This window comes from Letharia lupina (assembly GCF_014066315.1).
Source record: "Letharia lupina isolate WasteWater1 chromosome Unknown contig_4, whole genome shotgun sequence".
Classification (NCBI taxonomy): Eukaryota; Fungi; Ascomycota; class Lecanoromycetes; order Lecanorales; family Parmeliaceae; genus Letharia; species Letharia lupina.
In genome coordinates this window covers 1617268-1639234 of record NW_023502973.1, presented here as the reverse complement: position 1 = coordinate 1639234, position 21967 = coordinate 1617268, and the positions used below count along the sequence as shown (strand labels likewise).

At 48.7% G+C, this 21967-nt stretch overlaps 9 protein-coding genes across 9 annotated transcripts; 3 read left to right on the top strand and 6 right to left on the bottom strand.

Moving 5' to 3' along the window:
- Positions 1-1028: 1028 nt before the first annotated feature.
- Positions 1029-1730, bottom strand: HO133_008049 (uncharacterized protein; the record flags this gene model as incomplete). Its single annotated transcript, XM_037298917.1, has 4 exons — positions 1029-1392; positions 1454-1507; positions 1561-1626; positions 1705-1730. The coding sequence occupies 4 exons, from the start codon at positions 1728-1730 to the stop codon at positions 1029-1031; spliced, it is 510 nt and encodes a 169-aa protein (XP_037156253.1).
- Positions 1731-2571: 841 nt separating this feature from the next.
- Positions 2572-3487, bottom strand: HO133_008048 (uncharacterized protein; the record flags this gene model as incomplete). The annotated part of the gene is made up of 6 exons (XM_037298916.1): positions 2572-2845; positions 2897-2968; positions 3023-3085; positions 3140-3159; positions 3212-3284; positions 3438-3487. The coding sequence occupies 6 exons, from the start codon at positions 3485-3487 to the stop codon at positions 2572-2574; spliced, it is 552 nt and encodes a 183-aa protein (XP_037156252.1).
- Positions 3488-4727: 1240 nt separating this feature from the next.
- HO133_008047 (uncharacterized protein) lies at positions 4728-8432 on the top strand (the record flags this gene model as incomplete). Its single annotated transcript, XM_037298915.1, has 1 exon — positions 4728-8432. One exon carries the CDS (start codon positions 4728-4730, stop codon positions 8430-8432), a length of 3705 nt encoding a protein of 1234 aa, XP_037156251.1.
- A 149-nt stretch (positions 8433-8581) lies between these two features.
- Positions 8582-10198, bottom strand: HO133_008046 (uncharacterized protein; the record flags this gene model as incomplete). The annotated part of the gene is made up of 1 exon (XM_037298914.1): positions 8582-10198. The coding sequence occupies one exon, from the start codon at positions 10196-10198 to the stop codon at positions 8582-8584; it is 1617 nt and encodes a 538-aa protein (XP_037156250.1).
- Positions 10199-10521: 323 nt separating this feature from the next.
- HO133_008045 (uncharacterized protein) lies at positions 10522-13465 on the bottom strand (the record flags this gene model as incomplete). Its single annotated transcript, XM_037298913.1, has 12 exons — positions 10522-10731; positions 11285-11530; positions 11578-11620; positions 11764-11788; positions 11839-11868; positions 11927-12154; positions 12285-12311; positions 12364-12406; positions 12498-12611; positions 12660-13026; positions 13183-13203; positions 13350-13465. The coding sequence occupies 12 exons, from the start codon at positions 13463-13465 to the stop codon at positions 10522-10524; spliced, it is 1470 nt and encodes a 489-aa protein (XP_037156249.1).
- A 1816-nt stretch (positions 13466-15281) lies between these two features.
- HO133_008044 (uncharacterized protein) lies at positions 15282-16296 on the bottom strand (the record flags this gene model as incomplete). Its single annotated transcript, XM_037298912.1, has 4 exons — positions 15282-15353; positions 15409-15831; positions 15887-16108; positions 16165-16296. 4 exons carry the CDS (start codon positions 16294-16296, stop codon positions 15282-15284), a joined length of 849 nt encoding a protein of 282 aa, XP_037156248.1.
- A 384-nt stretch (positions 16297-16680) lies between these two features.
- HO133_008043 (uncharacterized protein) lies at positions 16681-18375 on the top strand (the record flags this gene model as incomplete). The annotated part of the gene is made up of 1 exon (XM_037298911.1): positions 16681-18375. The coding sequence occupies one exon, from the start codon at positions 16681-16683 to the stop codon at positions 18373-18375; it is 1695 nt and encodes a 564-aa protein (XP_037156247.1).
- Positions 18376-19127: 752 nt separating this feature from the next.
- On the top strand, positions 19128-20670 carry HO133_008042 (uncharacterized protein; the record flags this gene model as incomplete). The annotated part of the gene is made up of 3 exons (XM_037298910.1): positions 19128-19157; positions 19210-19866; positions 19960-20670. 3 exons carry the CDS (start codon positions 19128-19130, stop codon positions 20668-20670), a joined length of 1398 nt encoding a protein of 465 aa, XP_037156246.1.
- A 439-nt stretch (positions 20671-21109) lies between these two features.
- HO133_008041 (uncharacterized protein) lies at positions 21110-21814 on the bottom strand (the record flags this gene model as incomplete). The annotated part of the gene is made up of 1 exon (XM_037298909.1): positions 21110-21814. One exon carries the CDS (start codon positions 21812-21814, stop codon positions 21110-21112), a length of 705 nt encoding a protein of 234 aa, XP_037156245.1.
- Positions 21815-21967: the final 153 nt, after the last annotated feature.

The window sequence follows — 21967 nt, the reverse complement described above, 5'->3', positions numbered from 1 at the left end:
CTCTCTTTATGCTTGCCGTGAGAGGTTGGTGAGGAGTGTGTGATATGACGGTGAGAAGTTCTATTGTGATCATAACCATGAATTGCAACACTATCTAGCTATGATAGAGCTGACACTGGTTTGCAAGCGCGACTTTCTTTGTTTGTCTGCGTTGGAGGCAGCCGCGGAGGAGATTAAGGTCTGAGGCTTTCAGCCACGGTGTTGCCACAGTGTTGCCACAATGTTGCCACCGTGGGGTACTTTACAAGACTAGCACTTTTCGTATTATTCGTGTTTTGAAGCAAATGCCCCATCTTAGTATCGTGGAGAAAACTGATGAATGAATCTTTACAGCGCCTACAGCCTGCCTTGGTGACGTTTCGTTTGAGGTAACTTGTCACGTTCCGTACTAGGTATGTTTCCACGACATTTCCTTCGATTGACTGATCACGCAAGCTGAAAACGAGTATTTTAAAGGTAAACATCCAAATAAGTAATCCAATTGTACTGCCAACCCCCTCGCATTTAAGCGGGCTCGAAGGGTATCTCCTTCTTCCCGGGAAATCTTGTCCATCAAATGCTTGAAATCCTCGACATATCCACAGGGCTCAGCCGTTGATTGCCGGCATGGGCGGTATCAATTTTCTTTGCTAATCTCAGGGACAGTTAAACGTAAGCCTGGTGCAGCATTACCATAAGTGTTTAAGAAGATTGCAGTCGTTGATTTTGCTTGTTGCAGACCTCGGTCCTTTGCCGGTCAGAAGTAAGGAATCGATATTGATGGTGATGTGTCTTGGGGCTACCCTGCTGTAACGTAGGGCTATGTGATACAGTGTCCTTCAGGCACAATCATCGTGTGAGCGGCAACCGAAACAAAAATACTATGAGATTAACGCAGAGATTCCTTGAAGGTCGTTCTGAAACGTGCAAAGCTTCGTACTCTCACGTCAACCTGCCCGAGACCATACCAACGCCTCATTTCATATCAATAGTCCCAAAGCCTTTGCTGCATCCGTTATGTATTAATCTGTCCTTGTATGCGCCTATGATCATCTAATGATCCCATCGCCGCCCCTTTTCCCTGGCGGTGGGCCCATAGGAGGTGCGTAGTCGTAGACAGGCTCTCCACCACGCTGCGGCGCAAAGGCACTTTCTGGCTGCTGCAACTCCACACCTTGCTGTTGACCTCCAAAATAACCTTGATTTTGTTCGTGACCTTGGTTGTAATGCCCTTGGTTCGAGACGGGAGGAGAGTATACGGGTGGTACTTGGTTATTATTGGCAAAATATGGCTGAGGGGAAGCGCCGGTGTATTGAGCTGGTGCGTGGCCTGGCGGTGTTGCGCCTGCGGCCCAGCCAGTGCCGCGGTAGGGTGAGTTACCAAGACGGCGACGTCGGCGTGCTGTAATACATCTGAGCAGCTATCAGTACGGATGTCTCTATATGACTTCATATAAAGTGTCGCGTGTCTTACGAGAAAATCACGAAAATAAGAAAGGCACCAATAACAATGACGGCGAGCAGAATCCTAAAGCTGATCAGCTGCTTTCCAATGCGCGGTTTTTTCAAATGGTAGTCTACCATCTTCCGTAATTGGACCAAGGGCTGGTGCCGTAGTAGTTGCAGTTGTTGTCGTAATCATTGCAGCTGGTAAAAGCTAGGTTAGCTTATCGATTCCGCGAATGAACCCACAATCCAGGACGATGTCTGTCAAACACGACTTACTTGTTGTATCTAGGGATGATTGCCATCGTGGCCGTGGAATGAGTACTGGTCGACGCAATGAATAGTATGTTCGTCGAAGACAGACCGCTGGTGGGTGCAGTGAAGTGGTGGAATGGTGAAGTCGGGTAGAATCAGAGGTCAGTTGAGCGACTCTATATCTATCCTGGCTTAACGATTTGGTTGGAAGGGGATAGGAATATTTGAAGTATAGCAAGAGTCTGTGGGCCTTTTGTGGCAGTCAATATTGAAGTGGCGTGGGCCACGCAAGAGCAGGGCAATGCTCGATTGTTGTCATCATCATGCAGCTGGAAGGAGTCTAGCTCTGTGGGCTAAGCCTCTACTAGCGTATATCCCTGCCGAGAGCGCTAGCGCATTTCACAGCAGGGATTTTGCGGCTAGCCAGCGCATTCCCCGTTCGTGTTGATGAAATCTTTTGCGACGTGTACCATTTCTCCTTTCTTCAACCTCTTTATAATTATACAAAAATCAACATGGTAAACATCCATGTTATATCCGTGGCGGTTGAAGGCACATATCGTGCTTCTCAATTTTCCCGGTACAGAAGCACCGGATCCACGAAGATCAACCCCAAGCTCGTTTAGCTGCTTTACATGCAAACCCCCAAACATCCTCCCACCAGGGTCAATCATACAATGATGAAGAGAATCGAAAGAATAAGACAAACAGAAATTTCCCGGCAAAGTGTGAAACAGGATCGCTCCGAGCATTGAAAGTTTATCTTGCCATTGCTAGCATGCATCTTCTCGTTGCTTCATCAACGTCGTGAACGCTCAACTCGTAACTAAATGTCGTTGTCAGTCGTGCAAGGCGTCGTCGAAGGTCATGCAATTCTCTTATATGGTCTTCTCAGTGGGCTGTCTTGTTGATCAGCCATTCCAAGACAGCATCAAGATTCGTTTCTTCCTTCGCGCTGATTCCATAGCAGCTGACTTCGCGGTGAGAGATGGCTTTCATGTTCAGTGCTTCGATCAACTCATCGACCGAAAGCTTATCGGGCAAATCAGACTTGTTTCCCAAGACGAGCAGAGGAATTCCGTCCAAGACCGGCTTTTCAAGTAAGGCGTGGAGTTCTTCCATCGCTACTGGCATGGCAGCCTTATCTGCCGCGTCCACGATATACCTGTGAATTATATCAGGATCGTTTCACCAATGCACGAGATGGCGTACCCACACGATGGCGTTGACACCCCGACAATACCGCTCCCACATGGACCGAAATCTGGGCTGACCACCGAGGTCCCAGCTAGAGGAATGTTATGCCAACCAGCGATCGAGTAATGATAAGTGAACGACCTACCATTTGAGGGTGACGTGGCCTTTCTGGACTCGTTTCATGTTGAAGCCCACTGTGGGAATAGAACTTTTGGAATTCCGAAGTCAGACGGGACATCTGAAGCAATTACTGTTGACCTACTCTATGGTAAATTCTCCACCCTGGCGAGTATCGCATCAGCAATTCTCCACATACATCGTCTCTGGATCTTACCGCAAGGACTCGCAGGAGAGAGGTCTTGCCAGCATTCTGCAGACCAATCATAGTCACATCCATCTCTGTCGCCCTAATGGATTGAAAATGTCAACGGTACCCTGGACACGCAGACGGCCAGCAGGGCGGTGCATCGTGACACTGGCAGGATGGCGCATATTCTACGACGGATTGCGGTGAGGTGGATCGTGACGGTCGACACGCAGGATGCTACGGAGGGACTTACCAGAAAGTTCGCAACAACCAGTCATAGATAACCTTGAAAAAGCCGGCCATGGCTTCTCGCTGGGATGGTGGATGGCTTGTGAGGCAGCGGTGGTCAAGCACCAGTCGTTGCCTTTTCGCAGAATGCCAGAACCTTGGTTGACTTTGTCGTCGCGGAGGCTGGAGCAGAAAAAGCAAGCGGGAGGCGGGGACTTTGCCCTTATCGTCGTAGCAGTAAATTTGCAGCTGGTGCAAGATAATACCTTACCTAAGGTTAACGATAGAGCAGGCTAAGCAAGAAACTCGATTATCGAGCTAAATGGGGGTATTGGTATTCGTAAAAGATAGAAGATAAAGAGTGATATTGCGCTCTGCTCTGCTGCACCAGTGCCTTGCCTTTTATTTTTATTTTTTGTGTGTGCAGGTGATGCAAACTGCACAGGCCTTGTTTAGGCGCCGATGCGGGCGGTGGGGGATGGTTGCAGAAGGCAAAAAGTGAAAATAATGATCCGGCTTCTTCCCTGCAGTACGGCGGACGAAGGCTGACACTACGACAAAACTAAATCTTTTCCATACTCTCCGCCATACTCTTTATCACACTCTCCGCCATATTCTCTACGACACTCTCAATTAGACTCTGAATCTAAGATACTCTATAGAACATCCTAAAGAGCATCTCTGAAAAAATATTCCTCGAAGAACATCTCTTAAAGAGTACCTCGGATAGTATCTCGAAGAGTACCCCGAAGCGAACGTGGGAGAGTACTCGAAGGGTACTCGAAAGCGTACCCCGTAGAGTACCCCGGAGTAGACCTTGGAGAATACCCGAAGAGTACCTCGAAGCGTACCTCGGAGAGTACCCCGGAGAGTATCCCCGAAAGAGTGCCTCGAGAAGTGCTTCGAGGAGAATATCTTGGTGAGATTATCTTAAGAAGAGTATTCTATGAATATTATAAAGAGAACTCAAGATATGAGAAGCTGTAGATACGAGAAATCGTAAAGGAAGAAAATAGAAGAAGAAAAATTTAATGATTTGGTTTTATCGTAGTGTCAGCCTTCGTCCGCCGTAATGCAGCTCGCTTGTCGCAATCCCTGTACCGTGATCTCCGTGAGTACTCTGATCGTAAAATAATGTAATACAAAGTATTCAAGGTATACCTCATTTTTTTTTGCACCTAACTCCGGATTACAGTGAAGAAGCTGGACAAACAATCAATCCCGTTTGCCCTTTATCACCCTCTTCGCGCCCAAGGCGACAGTACCGAGAGATGCTCTCTTTGAAGAGTCTGTGATTTGGCCTGTCTACAGAAGAATGCCATCTTCTTCTGCTGCCTTCCCCACAGACACCCAGTGGACCGCCCATTTTGACACTGTACGGAGAGAGACGCTCTTTAAACATCCCCCAAAGGACCATACACCCTATCCTGCACTTGCAGAGGCAATTCATCCTCACATCAATTCCTTCAACGCGCTCTTCGATGATAGCAAGCTTCTCGAGGCTGGCTTGAAGGACATCGGAGCCAAGAGCTTCCTGGATGGCGAACAGGAGACACCACAGCAGAGGGCGCAGAGGCTCGAGGATGGAAGATCACGCGAGACGAGGAATAGCTTCAGTGTCAGAATACGAGAACTCTTTCTGGACAAAGCTGTACTTCCTCCGACCAACAAATTCAGCACCAAGAATCGAGATATATACCCTGCCGAGTGCAGGGAAAGACACGCGACTTACCGAGGCAAGCTAAGAGCACGGGTGGAGTATAGACTGAACGGAGGCGAATGGCAGGATACGATTAGAGACATGGGTCAAATCCCTGTAATGCTCAAGACGAACCGATGCCACCTCGAAAACAATACCCCGGCGCAATTGGTCCAGCATAAAGAAGAGTCCGAAGAACTTGGAGGCTACTTTATCGTGAATGGCATCGAAAAGCTCATACGGATGCTAATCGTGTCACGGCGCAACTATCCAATGGCTATCGTTCGTGGTTCTTTCGTCAACAGGGGATCAACGTACACCAAGTACGGCATGCAGATTAGATCTGTACGTCCGGATCAGACATCTCAGACCAACGTGCTCCATTATCTCAACGACGGTAATGTCACATTTCGTTTCTCATGGCGGAAGAATGAATATCTGGTTCCGGTGATGATGATCTTGAAGGCTTTGGTCGAGACGAATGATCGTGAAATTTTCGAAGGACTCATCGGTGTCGCTGGGTCACCAGGCACCGATAAAACATTTATGACTGAACGAGTCGAGCTACTGCTTCGGACTTACAAAGCCTACAACCTCAATGGAAAGGCGAAGACACGCTCATATTTGGGAGAAAAATTTAAGCCAGTAATCGGTGTGCCTGATGACATATCAGATCAGGATGCCGGATCTGAGTTCTTGCGCAAAATTGTTCTTGTGCACCTAGGTAATGTTGATGTTACCGAATCTCAGCACAGCGACAAGTTTAAGATGCTGCTTTTCATGATTCGAAAGTTGTATAGCCTCGTTGCTGGCGAATGTGCAGTCGATAATCCGGACGCAGTATCTAGTCAAGAAATTCTGCTGCCTGGCTTTCTCTATGGCATGGTTATCAAAGAGAAACTTGATGATTGGCTAAGATCCATACAAAGCGCTTGTCTGGAGTGGTCATTAAAGAACAACAAGGCTAAATTCACAGATCCCAATTTTCTCAAAGACTTTCCCATCAAGATTCTGAAAAGGACCAACGAGAATCTTGGAGGTCTCCTTGAGTATTTCCTCTCAACAGGCAATCTAATTAGTCCTACTGGTCTCGATCTACAACAGACGTCAGGTTTCACGGTCGTTGCCGAAAAGATAAATTTTTACAGGTTCATCAGTCATTTTCGGATGGTACACAGAGGAAGTTTCTTTGCTCAGTTGAAAACCACGACAGTACGCAAGCTACTGCCTGAAAGCTGGGGGTTTTTATGTCCAGTGCATACACCAGATGGAAGCCCTTGTGGGTTACTGAACCACTTAGCACACAAGTGCAAAATTACCACATACGATCTTGATGTCTCTGCAATACCTCGGCTTCTGGCTCAATTGGGAGTTTCTGATGATTCTTCCGCTTCCGTGGAAGACAGAGTCGTTGTTCAGCTTGATGGCCGCATCCTTGGCTTCTGCACGCCAAAGCAAGCCCATATTATCGGCGATAGTCTCCGGTACTGGAAGGTTGAGGGTAGTCATGGCGTTCCCAAAGAAATCGAAGTAGGGTATGTACCAAACGCGATCGGTGGTCAGTATCCTGGTGTATACATCTTTTCTCAAGCGGCGCGGATGATTCGGCCTGTCAAATATCTTCCACTGGACAAATATGATTATATTGGCCCTTTCGAGCAGCCCTTCATGTCAGTAGCTTGTACGGAAAAGGAGATCGAATCTGGGGAATCCAGTCACGTCGAGTACGATCCTACCAACATCCTTTCTATCGTCGCTAATCAGACACCTTTCTCGGATTTCAACCAATCTCCCCGCAACATGTACCAGTGCCAAATGGGCAAGCAAGCCATGGGGACTCCCGGAACCTCCATTCGCTACCGCACTGACAACAAGACTTACCGTCTCCAGACTGGCCAAACACCTGTTGTTCGTCCGCCTCTGTACAATGAATATGGTCTGGACAATTATCCGAATGGCATGAATGCTGTAGTGGCTGTCATTTCATACACAGGCTACGACATGGACGACGCTATGATTCTGTCCAAATCTGCCCACGAACGCGGCTTCGGCCATGGCACAATCTACAAAACCAAGATCATCCGACTGGAAGAAAACGAAAGAGGAAATAGAAGCCGGGTCAAATCCGCGAGAACCATCACAAAGCTTTTCGGTTTTGCCCCGAACAGCCAAATCTCAGCCTCCACACGGAGCAAGCTTGACTCAGACGGTCTTCCCTACATAGGCGCCAAAATCAATGAAGGCGACCCCCTATGTGCTTCACATACAGTAACCTTTGACCCTACCAAAACAACGTCAACGCCTTACATTAATCGTGACGGCATCAACACCCTCCACAAATACAAAGACTCCGAAACCGCCTACATCGAAGAAGTCCGCGTACTCGGCAGCGAGACGGGGTCCGAACCCTGCCAAGCTTTGAGCATCAAACTCCGTATACCGCGCTCGCCCATTATCGGTGACAAGTTCTCCTCTCGTCATGGCCAAAAAGGTGTATGCTCACAAAAATGGCCCGCAATTGATATGCCCTTCAGCGAATCAGGCGTTATACCAGACATCATCATCAATCCGCACGCTTTCCCCTCCCGCATGACCATAGGCATGTTCATCGAGTCTCTGGCTGGGAAAGCCGGTGCTCTCCACGGGTTTGCGCAAGATTCTTCACCATGGCGCTTCTCAGAGCAAGATACAGCTGGCGATTATTTTGGCGAGCAACTCCGTCTAGCAGGGTACAATTACCACGGCAATGAGCCCATGTACTCTGGCATTACCGGCCGTGAATTCGCTGCGGACATTTACTTGGGAGTTGTCTTTTATCAGCGCTTACGGCACATGGTGAACGATAAGTTCCAAGTCAGGACTACCGGCCCCGTGACGTCGCTGACGGGCCAACCTATCAAGGGAAGAGCAAAGGGAGGAGGAATAAGGGTCGGAGAGATGGAAAGAGATGCATTGTTGGCGCATGGGTGTGCATTCCTATTGCAGGATCGGCTGATGGGATGTAGTGATTACAGAAGGGAGTGGGTCTGCAGAGGTTGTGGGAGCTTCTTAAGCACACAGCCGACGGTTTGGGGAAGTGGTATGGGAAAGAGGGGAAGGGGGACCGGGGTCGTGAGATGTAGGAGGTGCGCAAAGAGGGTGGAAGATGTGCTTGAAGAGGGAAATGAAGTAGGGGTAGGGGAAGAGTGGGAGGACGGCGCGGGAGGCAAATGGGTCGGCGGCGAGGATACGACGATCGTTGCAATACCTGGCGTCTTGAGGTATCTGGATGTGGAATTGAGCGCCATGGGTGTGAAGATGAGATTCAATGTTGGACCTTGATCATTGAGTGAAATAGCATTGAATGATGAGATGAGCTATGAAGCCTTCTCGGTAACAGGGGCATCCTCCTGCACATTTGATTCACTTTGTGTATATCGATCTCGGGTGCTCCGAGTGGGAATACTTTCGTAAGTCATTATTTCTCGATTTCAAATCCGCACGTCTACATCCACCTTCATGCCTGACTCCTGCTTGCCCCAATGCTTTTTCTTTCCAAGCTTCCTCAAATCCTTGGCCCACACCTCTACTTTTCCAAGGAGATCCTGTCGGAGGACAGTAATCTTCAGCCAGCAATGCTGGATATCTTTGATAGATGACACTCCCGACTCGACCACAACAGTCGGCTCATCGTCTCGTACCACACCCGCCGGGAAAAGGTTTGCAATACCCTCTGCCACTCGACCGACGTATTTGGTCCACCAGGTAAGGTGTCCAGCCAGTTTCGGGAGGCTGTCGTATAGCCCAGCATCTGCCTCGCTAAGATCTGCACCCCATCTCTCGCATAGGATGAGGGCCAACATGCTTCGATCCCGATGACTGAGGCCGTGTGCACCCGCCAGCACACCTGTAGTTGTGCTGCGGAGAGCTGCAGCTGCACGGATGTCCTTGGGCAGAGAGCCATGAAAATAGAGCAAGTTGATCGTTGAGGTGAGCAGCTCACTTTCAACTAAGTCGGGTACAGCATCCCGAAGGAGAGTAGTGAGAGAAGCCGCTGACCTCGGGGCGTAGGGAAGCGTCGATGCCACCAGGGGGCTCTGGGCACGTATGGAAGGGGCCAACCCGGAATAAAGTAGGCCTTCACGTACCCCGCCCTGAGTGAAGGTTACCTTTGAAATGGGAATACCAGCCTGAGCGAGCGCCTTGATGACGAGCTGCACCGCAGGAACTTGCGAAGCGCGACGGGACGAGACTCGGAAAGCTAAGGCGCTCGCTGGAGACTCCTCGAGGTTTGAGAAGAAGCGGGAAGCGCGGACGCTATAACAATTGATGATGGGAATAGGATACGGTTGGATGTCTTCGGTCGACATGAGGATATACCCTCTGCCACGAAAGCCTCCACCGCTTAAGTAAAGTGTGTAACCATGGTTTTGAGAGGCTTCATCCCTTAGACTTGAGGGAATCTGGATGGTCTCCAGACCTCTTTGAAACTTCGATGCAATCTCATCCTGTAAAAAAGCTTCTTTCTGTACGCTCACCTCTGACAACATAGACATCAATGCTGCTGCACCATAAGGGAAGCTCACAGATCCGACGGGACTCATATCCACATCCCCGTTCAGCTTCTTGACCACCCAAGTCATCTGTACAGAGCCCCCACCCATGTCCATGCAGATTCCTTTAACGTGACCGATGCTACTGGCTATCCCCATAGCTCCGAGTCTTCCTTCTTCTTCTTTTGTTAGCAACTCTACTTTCCAGCCTGTTCTTTCCTCAATCTGGCCAAGCAGATCCTCTCTGTTGATGGCATTTCTCGTAGCCTCTGTAGCAACTAGCCTGATATTACTGTCTGGCACCTCAAAATCTTGACACGTTCTCTTGAATTGTAGCAGGACTGCCAGGACCTCTTCAATAACACCCGAAGGTATAGGTGCCTTTGTACCAGTTGCATTCTGAGCGTCGTAGAGGGATATGCCGCAACGGTCTTGATAGATGGTGGGCGTTATTCTGGCAGTTGGAGGAGACAGATCGGATATGGAGAAACGAATGCCATTGCTGCCGATATCCACTAATGCCTGATAGTGCTGGCTCGAGGCGGTGGAGACCATACTTGGATATCTCAGGTAACTTATCGGATGTTCGCGCACGCACAGGGAGAAAATACAGAGAAAGTCGACAGCCCCCGACGAATCCCCATGGCTACTGCACCCGGCAACGACATCGTCAATCAGTAGGAGCCAACCCAGCTTGGCGTGACCAAGAAGCAAAAACAACAGCAAACATGCAGAAGAGGCTTATCCAGGCCTCCTAGAGTACATCAGTGCAAATGGGTCGCATAGTCTCATTTATTCTGGCCCTCGAGGTGAATCTACCATGCTGAGCAGCATACAGTATACAGACTACATTAACTTCTATGGTAGGCACCTATCAACTACATCGCATGTTGTTCGACCATTCCCAATGAGTTCCCTACACCGGTTTTAGTAAACCTATCCAACTTCTCGTCACTCGTCCAGGGACCATTGAGATCCAACCAGTCCACAACCCTAAACGAGAACCAGGCCTTCCACATCATGTTGAATCGCTCCGACCTATGCTGTGCCAGTTTCATACTTTCTGACATATTGTACATGTCCTCGTCCTAGTCCTTAGCGTTGCATAAAGACGTGGTGGCCTTTCGTCAACAATGTCAGCCAAAGCACCAGTGCGAATAAGATCATCAGACCCAATTAGTTGTACAAACCCATCACTCCCGTGGAATTCCAGGCGGCCTGCATCAATATATTGCGAAATGTACGTACCATCGGTCGGCCTCAACGCCATGGAAAATTTCTGGCGCTGTCTGAATCAGATCCACAGCGATTTCTTTCCACAGATGTGACGGCATTCATCCAAATACGCGCGGCAAGAAAACATGCTTGCGTCAAGAAATGACTCACGAACTGCCACCACAAAAATGGCCGGGAAAATATGCCATAGATAAGTTCAGATATTGAACGATATATGACACATTGGAAAAAGCTATCACAAGATATACTACACGAGTTTCAAGGTCAGTACTGCTTTTTCTTTAAAGTAAACAATTGAGTTGCAACAGAGGTCTCGGGAACAGAAAAGGTCAGTTTGCTCCCAAGATATGTCTTACGACTCAATTTCGTACCAAATATGAAGGATCATCTCGAAAACGTACGTACCCTGAATGTCGGACCATAGTTCTCTTCACCCACCTCACTCTCTTGTCCTTCTCCACCTGGTTGGTTGACCACCCTATTCTTATTTGAGCCATGCAGCTTGTCGAGCTTTCGGTTTTCCCAGACTAATAGGCATCTCAACCCGAACGCTAGAAAACCGGTGAAGAAGGTAAAGGCTGCACTGATAGCCATGCCCTTGATGTATCTTGGACTTTCGTTCATGGGAAAAGAATTTGTTCCCAGAAGAGGCTTTTGAGGATTAGCAAAGGTTGACATGGAAGGGCCCAAAGACTTACACCACATTGGCCAATCAGGTTCAGAAGCACGATTCCCATACCTCTAGTGGTCTTGGGCTCAGCATTTCTCTTCATCGCGAACATAGAAGTAAAGGGCAGATCCTGCAAGAAGAGTCCCCAAGGAGCGTGCTTTACGACTCAAGTTGCGCTACTCAATTGGAGAGAACACCTCAACAGCGGACTTACCGTCTCGTGTCACTACCTTGGTTGTCTATATTTATTAGCCAATGATCTCATGAATCCAAATGGCTCAAGACATACTTGTTACCCAGGGTAGTATATTTGCTATGCCTGAAGGCGAAGGCGTTAGCGAACTGGCGGTTGCCCAAGAGCAGATTGAATTACTCACTTGGAAATATGCCGGACGCTGCTAGGAATACCCCAAAGTATCTCACACCGACAGATTTTACAGTGGCCAACATGATGTAACCGATCCCGCCAACTGTAGTGAGGACCATAATCGTGTAGCCTCTCTGTTGGGTCTTGTCCGCAACCCAAGTTGAGAGAATAGTCACAAGGAATGAAACGAAAAATGGAGGGGCGGTCAGACCCTGGGAGTCAATTGCATTGAACCCCACTGGATTACAATTTCGCAGTCAGTATTGCCTGTTCCAGGAGGTATATCGAGTAAAGACTTCCGAGACATGTCTTAAGCAAGCCTCAAGATTTGCTCCAAAAGGGGAACTATGGGCTCTGAAAATACGTACTATCATTCAAAATCGTTGGCAAAAACACTACTCCGGTCAGTCGTCTTCAGTAAGAAGCTATAAAGATCGAGATATCTACCGGGAAGCGAGGAGAAGCCAACGTTGCAGCTGAAGTACATGAACTGCACCAAATCAGCTTTTGGAATAGAGAGGAAACAACACCCGCCGAGCCATCGCTTTTAAGAACCCGACAAAGTCGGGAATGTTACTTACGGCTGTGAACCAGCATTTCACGTCCATGAGAGCAAGCCCGACCTCTTTCCAGACTATACCGCCCAATCTTTCCACACTGCCGACCTGCCGAACGCCTCGAGCTTTCGCAATGAGCTTTAGGGTGTCAGCGTCAGTAGTCTTACGCAAGGATCCTTCACTCACCTTTTCTTCTTCTGTCAAAAAGCGCGCCTTGTCTGGGGTGTCTGGGAGAAAGAAAAATGCAACTGGCGCCATGCATATCGTTGGAAGACCTTCCACAAGGAAAAGTAGACGCCATTTTGCCAGATGAGGATACCCCGAGGTGATTCCATAGGCTAACGCTCCAGAAAAACTTGTTGCTAAAGGAGCGGCAGAGAGAAAGATGGCGATACGTAGGCCGACTTCGTGTCTCAGATAAAAGAATGACAGAAGATACGGTATCCCTGGACCAAAACCAGCTTCGCTGATTCCGAGGAAGAAACGGCATGCCATCATTCCGCTCCAGGTGTTAGTCCCGGACTGTGCCGAAGCAATCAACCCCCATCCAAAGCTAGTGGGGATACGCAGTCAGCTTCTCGCCTTCAAAAGACCATTCAGTCTCGAGGCATGCATGATCAAAGGGATGAAAGAGCTCGTGGCTCCTAAATAATGAATTGCTATTCGAGCGGCGGTTCCAATCAGGAAGGAATGAGGGGACGTCACGTACACGGTAAAAGCTAGCCAAATGCTGTCAAAGATTTTGGAGTCAGCATTGGCATATCAAGTGGGGTTTTCGAGCCACGAAAAATGTCTGCAAAAGCCACCAATCCCGAGACAGCCCTTGAGACCCAGAGTCTAGTCTCGGAAGAGGGTCCAGTCTCTGAAAATACGTACTGAGGCGGTACGATCTTCCACATGAGCGCTTGAAACTCGAAAACGATATACGTGATGTAGAAGATCGTCAACAGCCACTGATAATCATTGCCAACAAGGTGTAGGTCCTTCGTCATGCCTGCAATTCGAGCACTACATTTCGATCTCGCTGTCAGTATTGCCTATTTGAGGCGGTATCAAGCCTTGGAACATGTTTTGAGAGTACAGACTCCCGAGACATGCTTCAAGCCTCAAGACTTGGTTCAAAAGAGGAACTCTAGGTTCCGAGAATAACGTACTTCCCTATGTTGGATCGATCGAGGAAGGATAGAACGTATGATGCCGTGACCAGCGGAACTATCCTGAAGTCCATTTTACGAACCACTTTCCTTTCAGTGTCGGGAAGAAAATGGCGGTCGTGTGATTGATGGAGGGATTCTACGTCATTGCCTCGGACATAACTTTTTTCTGGGTCAAAAGATGGATAAGTCGTTTGATCATTCACAGGATCAGTGCTCGTAGGAGGCGGAGTACGCTGAAATTTGCCCAGCAATCCCATGCTTGCAATTGACAGCTATAGTATGAAAAGTGAAAAGCGGTTCAGTGGCCCAGAGCTCAGTCGAAGCGGAGTGAGGTAGGTGAGGATCAGTTCGGAGAGATGGAAGGAATAGTGCTGCCAATTAAGTCAAAATGCTTGCGGACGGTAAGCAGTAGGTAAGCAGTACCCCGAGGATAGCGAGGTACAGCACATGACGCTAACTGGCATGGAGAAGGAAAAAGCGGAGACTGTGGTTGGTGGATAACAGCAGTTTCTCCGTACGTTCCCCACAATGCCCTAAGAACGGCGGACGACGGCTGACACTACGACAAAACTACTTTTTTTTTCTTAATTTTTTTTTTCTTCGCGATATCTAGTAACTCTCTTCAAAGTTTTCTTTTTAGAATATTCTTAACTCTTCGAGAGGTACTTTTTGAGATATTCTTTAGGGGCTACTCTCCGAGATACTCTCTCGGATACTCTTCGAGGTACTCTCCTGAATACTCTTCGGGGTATTCTCCGAGATACTCTTCCGGGTATTCTTTCAAGTACTCTTCCGAATATTTACGATGAATAATAACTAACACTCCGATCAAATATTTTATAAAGTTCTTCGCCAAAAAAAAAAAAAAAAAAAAAAAAAAAAATTTTACGGGACTTTCCGCGGAACTTCCCGTGAATTCTTTTTTCGTATTTCGAGTGATTTTTCGAGTGATTTTTCGAGTAAGTCTCTAAGAAACCCTTCGAGTAACCCTCTAAGTGCTCTCTAAAATACTCTCCTCGAGTATCCCCAAAAGTATACCCTCGAATACTCTCTTAAAACCCCCTCGAGTACCCCCTAAAGAATCCCCTAAAGTATCTCTCTAAGATATTTCTTTAAAAAACCTCTTTAAATATCTCTTTAAAATCGCGGGAAGAAAAAGAAATTTAAGAAGTAAAAATTGGTTTTAGTTTTGTCGTACTGTTAGCCCTCGTCCGCCGTATTAAGGTACTCTAGCTCAACGCCTTTCAATTCTAGCCGTCAAAGTCGGCCTCAAGTCTGACATTACCGCCGGATAATATAATGGTCAAAGCTTCAATGCGACTGACAGAAAGTATCTAATGTATCTACCTGATGAGTTGATTGAAATGCACTGTGTATTGCGATCAAGTTTCACCATACATATCCTGAAACCCTAGAAGAGCCTGAAGAGGAATAGTAATCGATTGGCTTGACTCAACAGACGCCCGCTGCACGCTTTCAGCCATGCACTCTGGTACCTTCTAGTAAGCTAGTATCACAATGATGGTAAAATTACAGGTGTATCTCCTCCTAGCGCCTTAAATGCATGTTGAAAAATTCGGTCCCCACCAACCCTAACGAGAAGTTGCTGCTGATGGACATCGAATGTCTACCGCCTTCTTGACTGATGAACTCACAGATTTGCCGTGACATTGCTGAACTCGCCCTTCTCCAACTTCGTCTTCCAGAAGATAGGATTCGTGTCCTGCGAGACCCGTCAGTAATTTGGGACTGGCTGAAAATTGTTTGGACAAAAGTACTCTGAAGCCGTGCTTGACCCAACCGTCCTCCTTGACGTGATACAGGTTGATGAAGCCACCGGAGAAAGCATCTCTATGCGTAGCCGCGAGGATGCTTCTTGAACCAAGCTCCAGTGCTTCTTCTTCGCTTAGGTTGTAGTGATACTCCGCATCCAGGACTCCGTACGCAAAAGTCTGGCCTGACCCCACGCAAAATAAATTGCCAGCTAGCCGAGTACCTTCCGAATCGATATAGTACAGCGCAGGGCCTTCTTGTGGTGTGACACCGGCACACATTGTACCCATGCTCAAGCCCATGCCCTTGTACGAGTAGACGAGATTCGAAAGGATCTTAGATGCTGCGGCCACAGATATACGGCGCTTGTGGCGGAGCTCGTGGAGTCGACATTGCATACCGAGGTAGCCCAACCAATACTGACAATCCTATCGGGCTTCAGTACCAGTCTGTTCCATCACTGACATTCCCCTAGAGCCTTACCGCAGCACCACCGGCCATCGTACCCAACAGGCAGTTGTTGATCTCGATGACTTTCTTGACTGTTTGGCTGGCAATCCAATCTCCTGCCGAAGCTCTTGAATCTGTAGCCACAATGATGCCCCCTTGAAATCGGAATGCGAGCGTTGTTGTGCCGTGTGCAAGCTTGATGGGGCAACTTGGGTTGGCATGATCGTCTGTCAACGCGCGAAGGAAGGCTGAAGGCTGAGGGTCATTTTCAGCAGCTGTACCAGACGTAGTAGAGCTCAAGGACAACTCACGTTCCGCATGGGGGGTAATGCAAAGTTCAAGGACAGTGATGGCTTTGCTTGTATCAGCTCTTGGTGCTCGTCTGACGAGTAGCCTTCATCCTCAAAAGCTGGACGGCTATATGTTGCCACTAAAGCATCCATCTCGACAGGACGACTGCGTCAAGGGCTATAATGAGTGTTCAGAGGGGGAATGGGAGGCAGAGAAGAAGTTAGATTATGTCAAAGTAGAAGGTTGATGTGAATCAGTCGTGCTTCTACAGCACTTGCTAGGTCCACGCAACACGCCAAGCAACTATTTCATCATAAGGCTGAATCAGACTAGCTCAAGCAAGATTACTTTATACTTAGAACCTCAATACTTTCCACAACCCATCACTCATTGCTCAATCTTCACATAAGACTTATCAGCGGTGCAACTATTTACGCGATCTGTGATATCCCGTATTTACTTAGAACATCCAGAAGAGACAAGAAACTTCGCCACCATCAAACTCAGCTTCCACTTCCTCATCAATCAAGGCCGCCATGGCCGTGGAAGTGGTCCTCAATACACCCCTCGCTGACGCGCTCAGCAATGTGGTCCAGCCAAAACTGTCGGAGGTGGGGTGGAGCACTGGGGGGCTTGACGACTCTGCGCTGGGAGAATACATCATCCTGATGCTTGTGAACGGGAAAACGCAGGAACAGATTGCGGCCGAGCTTTCCAATGACCTGCTCAATCTCGGACCTGATGATACTGGAGCAACGGACTTTGCAAAGTGGCTTTTTGAGCAGGTCGATATCCTGAACGGGCAACTGAACGGGCCTCCTGCGTTTCAGATATCACAAGCGCAGCAAGGCCAGGCAATACCATCATATGTAGACGAAGGGAGTTCATTCAGTGGTGGAAACAGACATCCAAACGACGGAGGAGGTACTGATGCTGATATGGGTGAAGCTATGGACGGGGTCCATAATGGGGCTATGTATGCATCCGTCATTCGCGATCTCGTCATTCACAATCCACTGACAGACGTAAATAGACCGACTGGTCCCAAGTCGATGCGGAATCCTTCACGAAACGGCAACAAAAGAATAATAGGTCAAATATCAAAAGCCATGGATCGATCAGGCGACGTTGCTCTTCATCGCGTCCGACCGCAACAAGGCACTGAGCGTATCAATACGCATAGCCGGCCACCACCGAAAGGCCCCCGAACTGATCAAAATCGAATACCGAGAACGCAACCAAACGGAAGACGAATGGGCATGCCCAATACTGGAGCGGCCGGTCCGTTGATGCAGCTGACACCACAGGAGCAAATGCTATTGATGTCTATGTACGAGGATCAGGCACGAATGATGCAACAAATTTTCTCCCCTCAACAACAACAGATGTTCATGCCATCAATAAACCCAGCTTTCCAGAATGGCGCTGCACCATCAAGGCAACAACCAGGCCGGTCTCTCTTCGAGAGGGTGGAGGGCAATCCGCAACGGCAGAACGGACACTTCAATAAAGGTTCGCAGTTGAACGGTGCAAGGTTCCAGTCCCAAGAGCCTTCTACAGATACGGATATTCCCAGCAGTTACACCAATGGCGACATCTCGTCGTCTATGGAGGTTGAAAGCTCACAGAACAATCCACCAGAATCGGCCTCAGAGACGATTTGCAGATTTAATTTGACTTGCACGAAGACAGACTGCCCGTACGCTCATCAATCTCCTGAGGCGCCTCCAGGAACCACCATCGATGTGAATGACGAGTGTCCGTTTGGTGCCGCCTGCAAAAGCCGAAAGTGCGTGGGCCGTCATCCATCGCCCGCTCAGAGGGTCAGTCATCAATCCGAGCAGGATTGCAGGTTTTTCCCGCATTGCGCAAATCCTTCATGTCCATTCCGACATCCTACAGCGATGCCTCCTTGCAGGTTCGGCGCCGATTGCAAGAAGGAAGAGTGTAAATTTATGCACGTCAAAACCATGTGTCGATTTAATCCCTGCTTAAATCCACAATGTCCCTTCAAGCATGCTGAGGGTCAGAAGAGAGGAGTCTTTGGAGACAAGGTTTGGCGGGTGGCGGATGATAGTGAAGACAAGGGCCATGTCAGCGAGAGGAAGTTCGTCGACGAGATGGGGGAGGAGGAGCTGGTGGTGCCGGACGTCAAACTCGAGGATATCAAGGCCGAGGACCAAACGCATGGATCCCAGAGTTCAAGCCTAGGGGCCGATGTTGTCACATGATCCGGGGCACTAAGAGTAGAGGCAGGCGATCGGCTCAACGTGTTCAGGCGCAAGGGTTGGCAAGGTTGCAAAATTACGTATGCATAGGGCGTGTCACACATATGAAGATCGTGACGGTGTCCAAATTCTTAAAGAGTCCTAAGCGGTTTTCAGGAAGGAGAGTGGCTTTCGCGTTGGCATGCCTACCTAGATAGCAGACATGTCATCTCGTAGGGATCGAGTTGTCGTTAAGCAATTAAATACCGTTAGTTCGGTTTTCATACCACATCAAAATTGCTGCTCTGATGGTATTTCCCGCACCTCAAAATCTGGTGGTGGATAGCTGTTCTCCATTACACCCAGCTGCTGTAATCCGTACTTAGAATCCCCCCCACCGAACCACATACGGCGCATCCAGGGATTTTCTCATGAATAAATTGACTTCGATCCCTCAATGTCCATTTAACACCTTAGAAACCTTGCTCAAGCAATGCTATGCTCGGCCTGCTTGTCAGAGGTCTTTCTTATATCGGCATTATGTCACAGCGTCATCGACATCGAACACGAAACCTGAACCTCCAAGGATAGCCGTTCTGGGAGGGGGGATCACCGGGCTAGCTTGTGCCTACTTCCTGTCTAGAGATCTTCCAAACGCCAAAATCACGCTTTTCGAGGCCAGCTCACGGTTGGGTGGATGGCTTCATTCAAGATCAGTGGATATCGGCAGTGGAACTGTAGTTTTCGAGCAAGGGCCACGCAATCTACGCCCGACGATGCCAAATGGTCTTATAACCTTGGATTTGGTATGAGAGCAGCACATTTCATTGCCTGCCCAGGCTGACCGACGCCATCCAGGTCCGTAACCTTGGCTTGGAGGATCGAGTCCTGATGACCTCCAAAAACTCAGTTGCTGCCCAGAATAGGTTTATTTACTACCCAGATCATCTTGTGCGAATGCCTGGGCCCGGTTCCTCGTTGCTCCAAACCATTTTGAGTGTTTTGTCCGAGCCTATCTTCAAAGGTACTATTTCCGGGGCCTTGTCAGAGGTCGCTAAGCCCCGACGTCCAGAGGATCTCCAGGACGAGTCTATCGGTTCCTTTTTCACTCGGAGATTTGGCTCTGCTTTGGCAGACAATGTAGTGTCTGGTGTTTTCCATGGTATCTACGCTGGTGATATCTACAAGCTCAGTGCTCGGGCAATACTGCCATCACTATGGGCAATTGAATGGCGAAACAACTCAATCATGAAAGGATTACTAGAAGAAGCAATTGGAGGGATGCGGCCAATTGCTACAAGCGATTTGGACTTGATAAAGACACTCCAGAGCCAGCCTATCACGTCTGACAAGCTAGAAGTCGCTAAGAAATCTAGCGTATACACGTTCAAGGGCGGGATTGGCGAATTGGCTGACAAGCTGGAGGCAAAGCTCGATGAGAGTGATAATGTCCTCATACTGGAAAACACCGATGTCGGACAAATCAGGATAGTGTCAACTGCGGCTGGCGAGAAGGTATGGATGCCTTTTATGAATGATATCGACGTCCGAGCAGTATAGTCTTCTGTGCGATCTGTGAAATCCTGGACGCTGACTAGAAGGAAATAGATCCAAATAAACGCAAAGGAAGCTTCAAATCGAGAAACGACGGACTACGATTTTGATCATGTTGTATCTACAATACCCGGAAATAAGCTTGCCAGCATCGCATCTCGATCACCTATTACTAGTCTCTCACCTTTATCTCGTACCTCTGCTGTCACAGTCATGGTCGTAAATCTCTTCTTTTCGAATCCTAAAATCCTCCCAGTCCACGGTTTCGGTTACCTGTTGCCTCGGTCTGTGCCATTCGAACAGAATCCTGAAAGGGCGCTTGGTGTCGTCTTCGACTCTGATGCCAGTATCGGTCAGGACGATGTACCGGGCACCAAAGTGACCGTGATGTTAGGTGGGCATTGGTGGGACGACTTCGACGCTTATCCCGACGAGGATGAAGGGGCTAGCATGGCGAAGGCACTGCTAAAGCGCCATCTGGGCGTTAACGAGGAGCCTCGAGCCATCAGAGTAAGTCTGCAGCGTAGTTGCATACCTCAATACGGCGTTGGCCATGAGGCGCGGATGGAGGATGCCAGTCTTCGCTTGGACTCCTTCAAAGGTAGACTCAGAGTTGCTGGAAATAGCTATACAGGCGTGGGACTCAATGACTGCATAAGGGCTGCTAGGGATGTGGTCAAAGGTCTCGTTGATGGTACTGGAACGACTGGACTCGAATCTTTTGTTGGCGGGAAGAAGTGGTCGTGGATAAGCGAGACGAGTTGAAAATAATATAGCTCAGAAGTCGACAGGCTTGTGATTCAGTCACACACGGCACTGGAATGTCGCTTGGTCAGTGGACTCGACGTGCTTTCAGTGGCAGCCTTTTTGCCTGGCGAGGGATCGAGGTGTGAAAAGTGAGTGGATGAGGAGAGCATATCGCAGCAGCTAAACGCAAAAGGTAAACAGTAGTAGCAGCGCCGGCGAGATTGATGCTGAAAACTATTCCGTCACTGCTTTGGGTATACCACAGGTCACGGCGCAAGTGATAGCAGAGCTCCCGTATGGCGCTTGTTTCTTGATACGAGTGAAGCTGGATGTGAATGTTGCTAACCTTCGCAAGGGTATATTCGCGGGAAAGACCTGTGCAAGTAACGCCTTCTTCGACTCTGGAACCATTTCTGCTGTTAACCATCTGAATGCCGCCCCTCGTCGAGCGCTTTTATCACACATCATGTGCCTTCTTAGCTCCATCGCTATCAAAGCCTAGACTGTCCAATTGTCGTATTAGCTCCTGGATTTTGATAACTTTCTCGAACTGCTCAGGGAGCAAACTTTCTCCTTTATCCTTCTTCTCTCGCAATTGTCGTGCTTGCCGTAGCTTCTTCTTCAAGTTCCGCGCCTGTTTCTCCTTCTCTGCTTCGGGTTCCACCTCAGGCTCAGGCTCAGGCTCAGGCTCCGGCTCCTGAGATGGTGGCGGACCTTCTGCCCTCCCATTATCCTTCCACTCCGGGTTTGAATCTTTGTCCGGATTTGAATCTTTGCTGGATTGTCGATAGCATTCCACCTTTGCTTTTGCGTTCACAAGACTCTCATTCTCCTCCTCGCCCTCCGCAACCTTTGCCTTCTTCCTCGCTTCTCTTCTCTTAGCATTCTTTCCCGTGCTTGACTTTCCATCCTCTAAATCTTTCAGACCCTCGGCGCCAGGAACACCGCCACTTCCTCTTGTCTTCCATGCCTCGGCCGTCCTGTTCTTGTAGACTTCGACATCTTCAGGGGGCCTGTAGCCAGGTCGTATCTTGATTTCTTTGCGGAGGGAGCCGTCGGCGCGAGTTGATGGAGGAATATGCCGATCACCAGTCGGAGTGGTAAGGATACCGGAGCGAGGGATTGGGAATTGAGATGGGAAAGGGCTGGTGGATGTCGGCATCGTTGCGCTGTAGAGAATGCAGGCGACGGATGGTTCAGAGCTTATGTTATTGTAAGATATTCAAGACGTAGAGCAGATTCTTATATCCATGAGACCAATCGTCATGCTAGACAACCAGTTGTTCTTGAGGGGAAAGTGAACGTGATGCTCGAC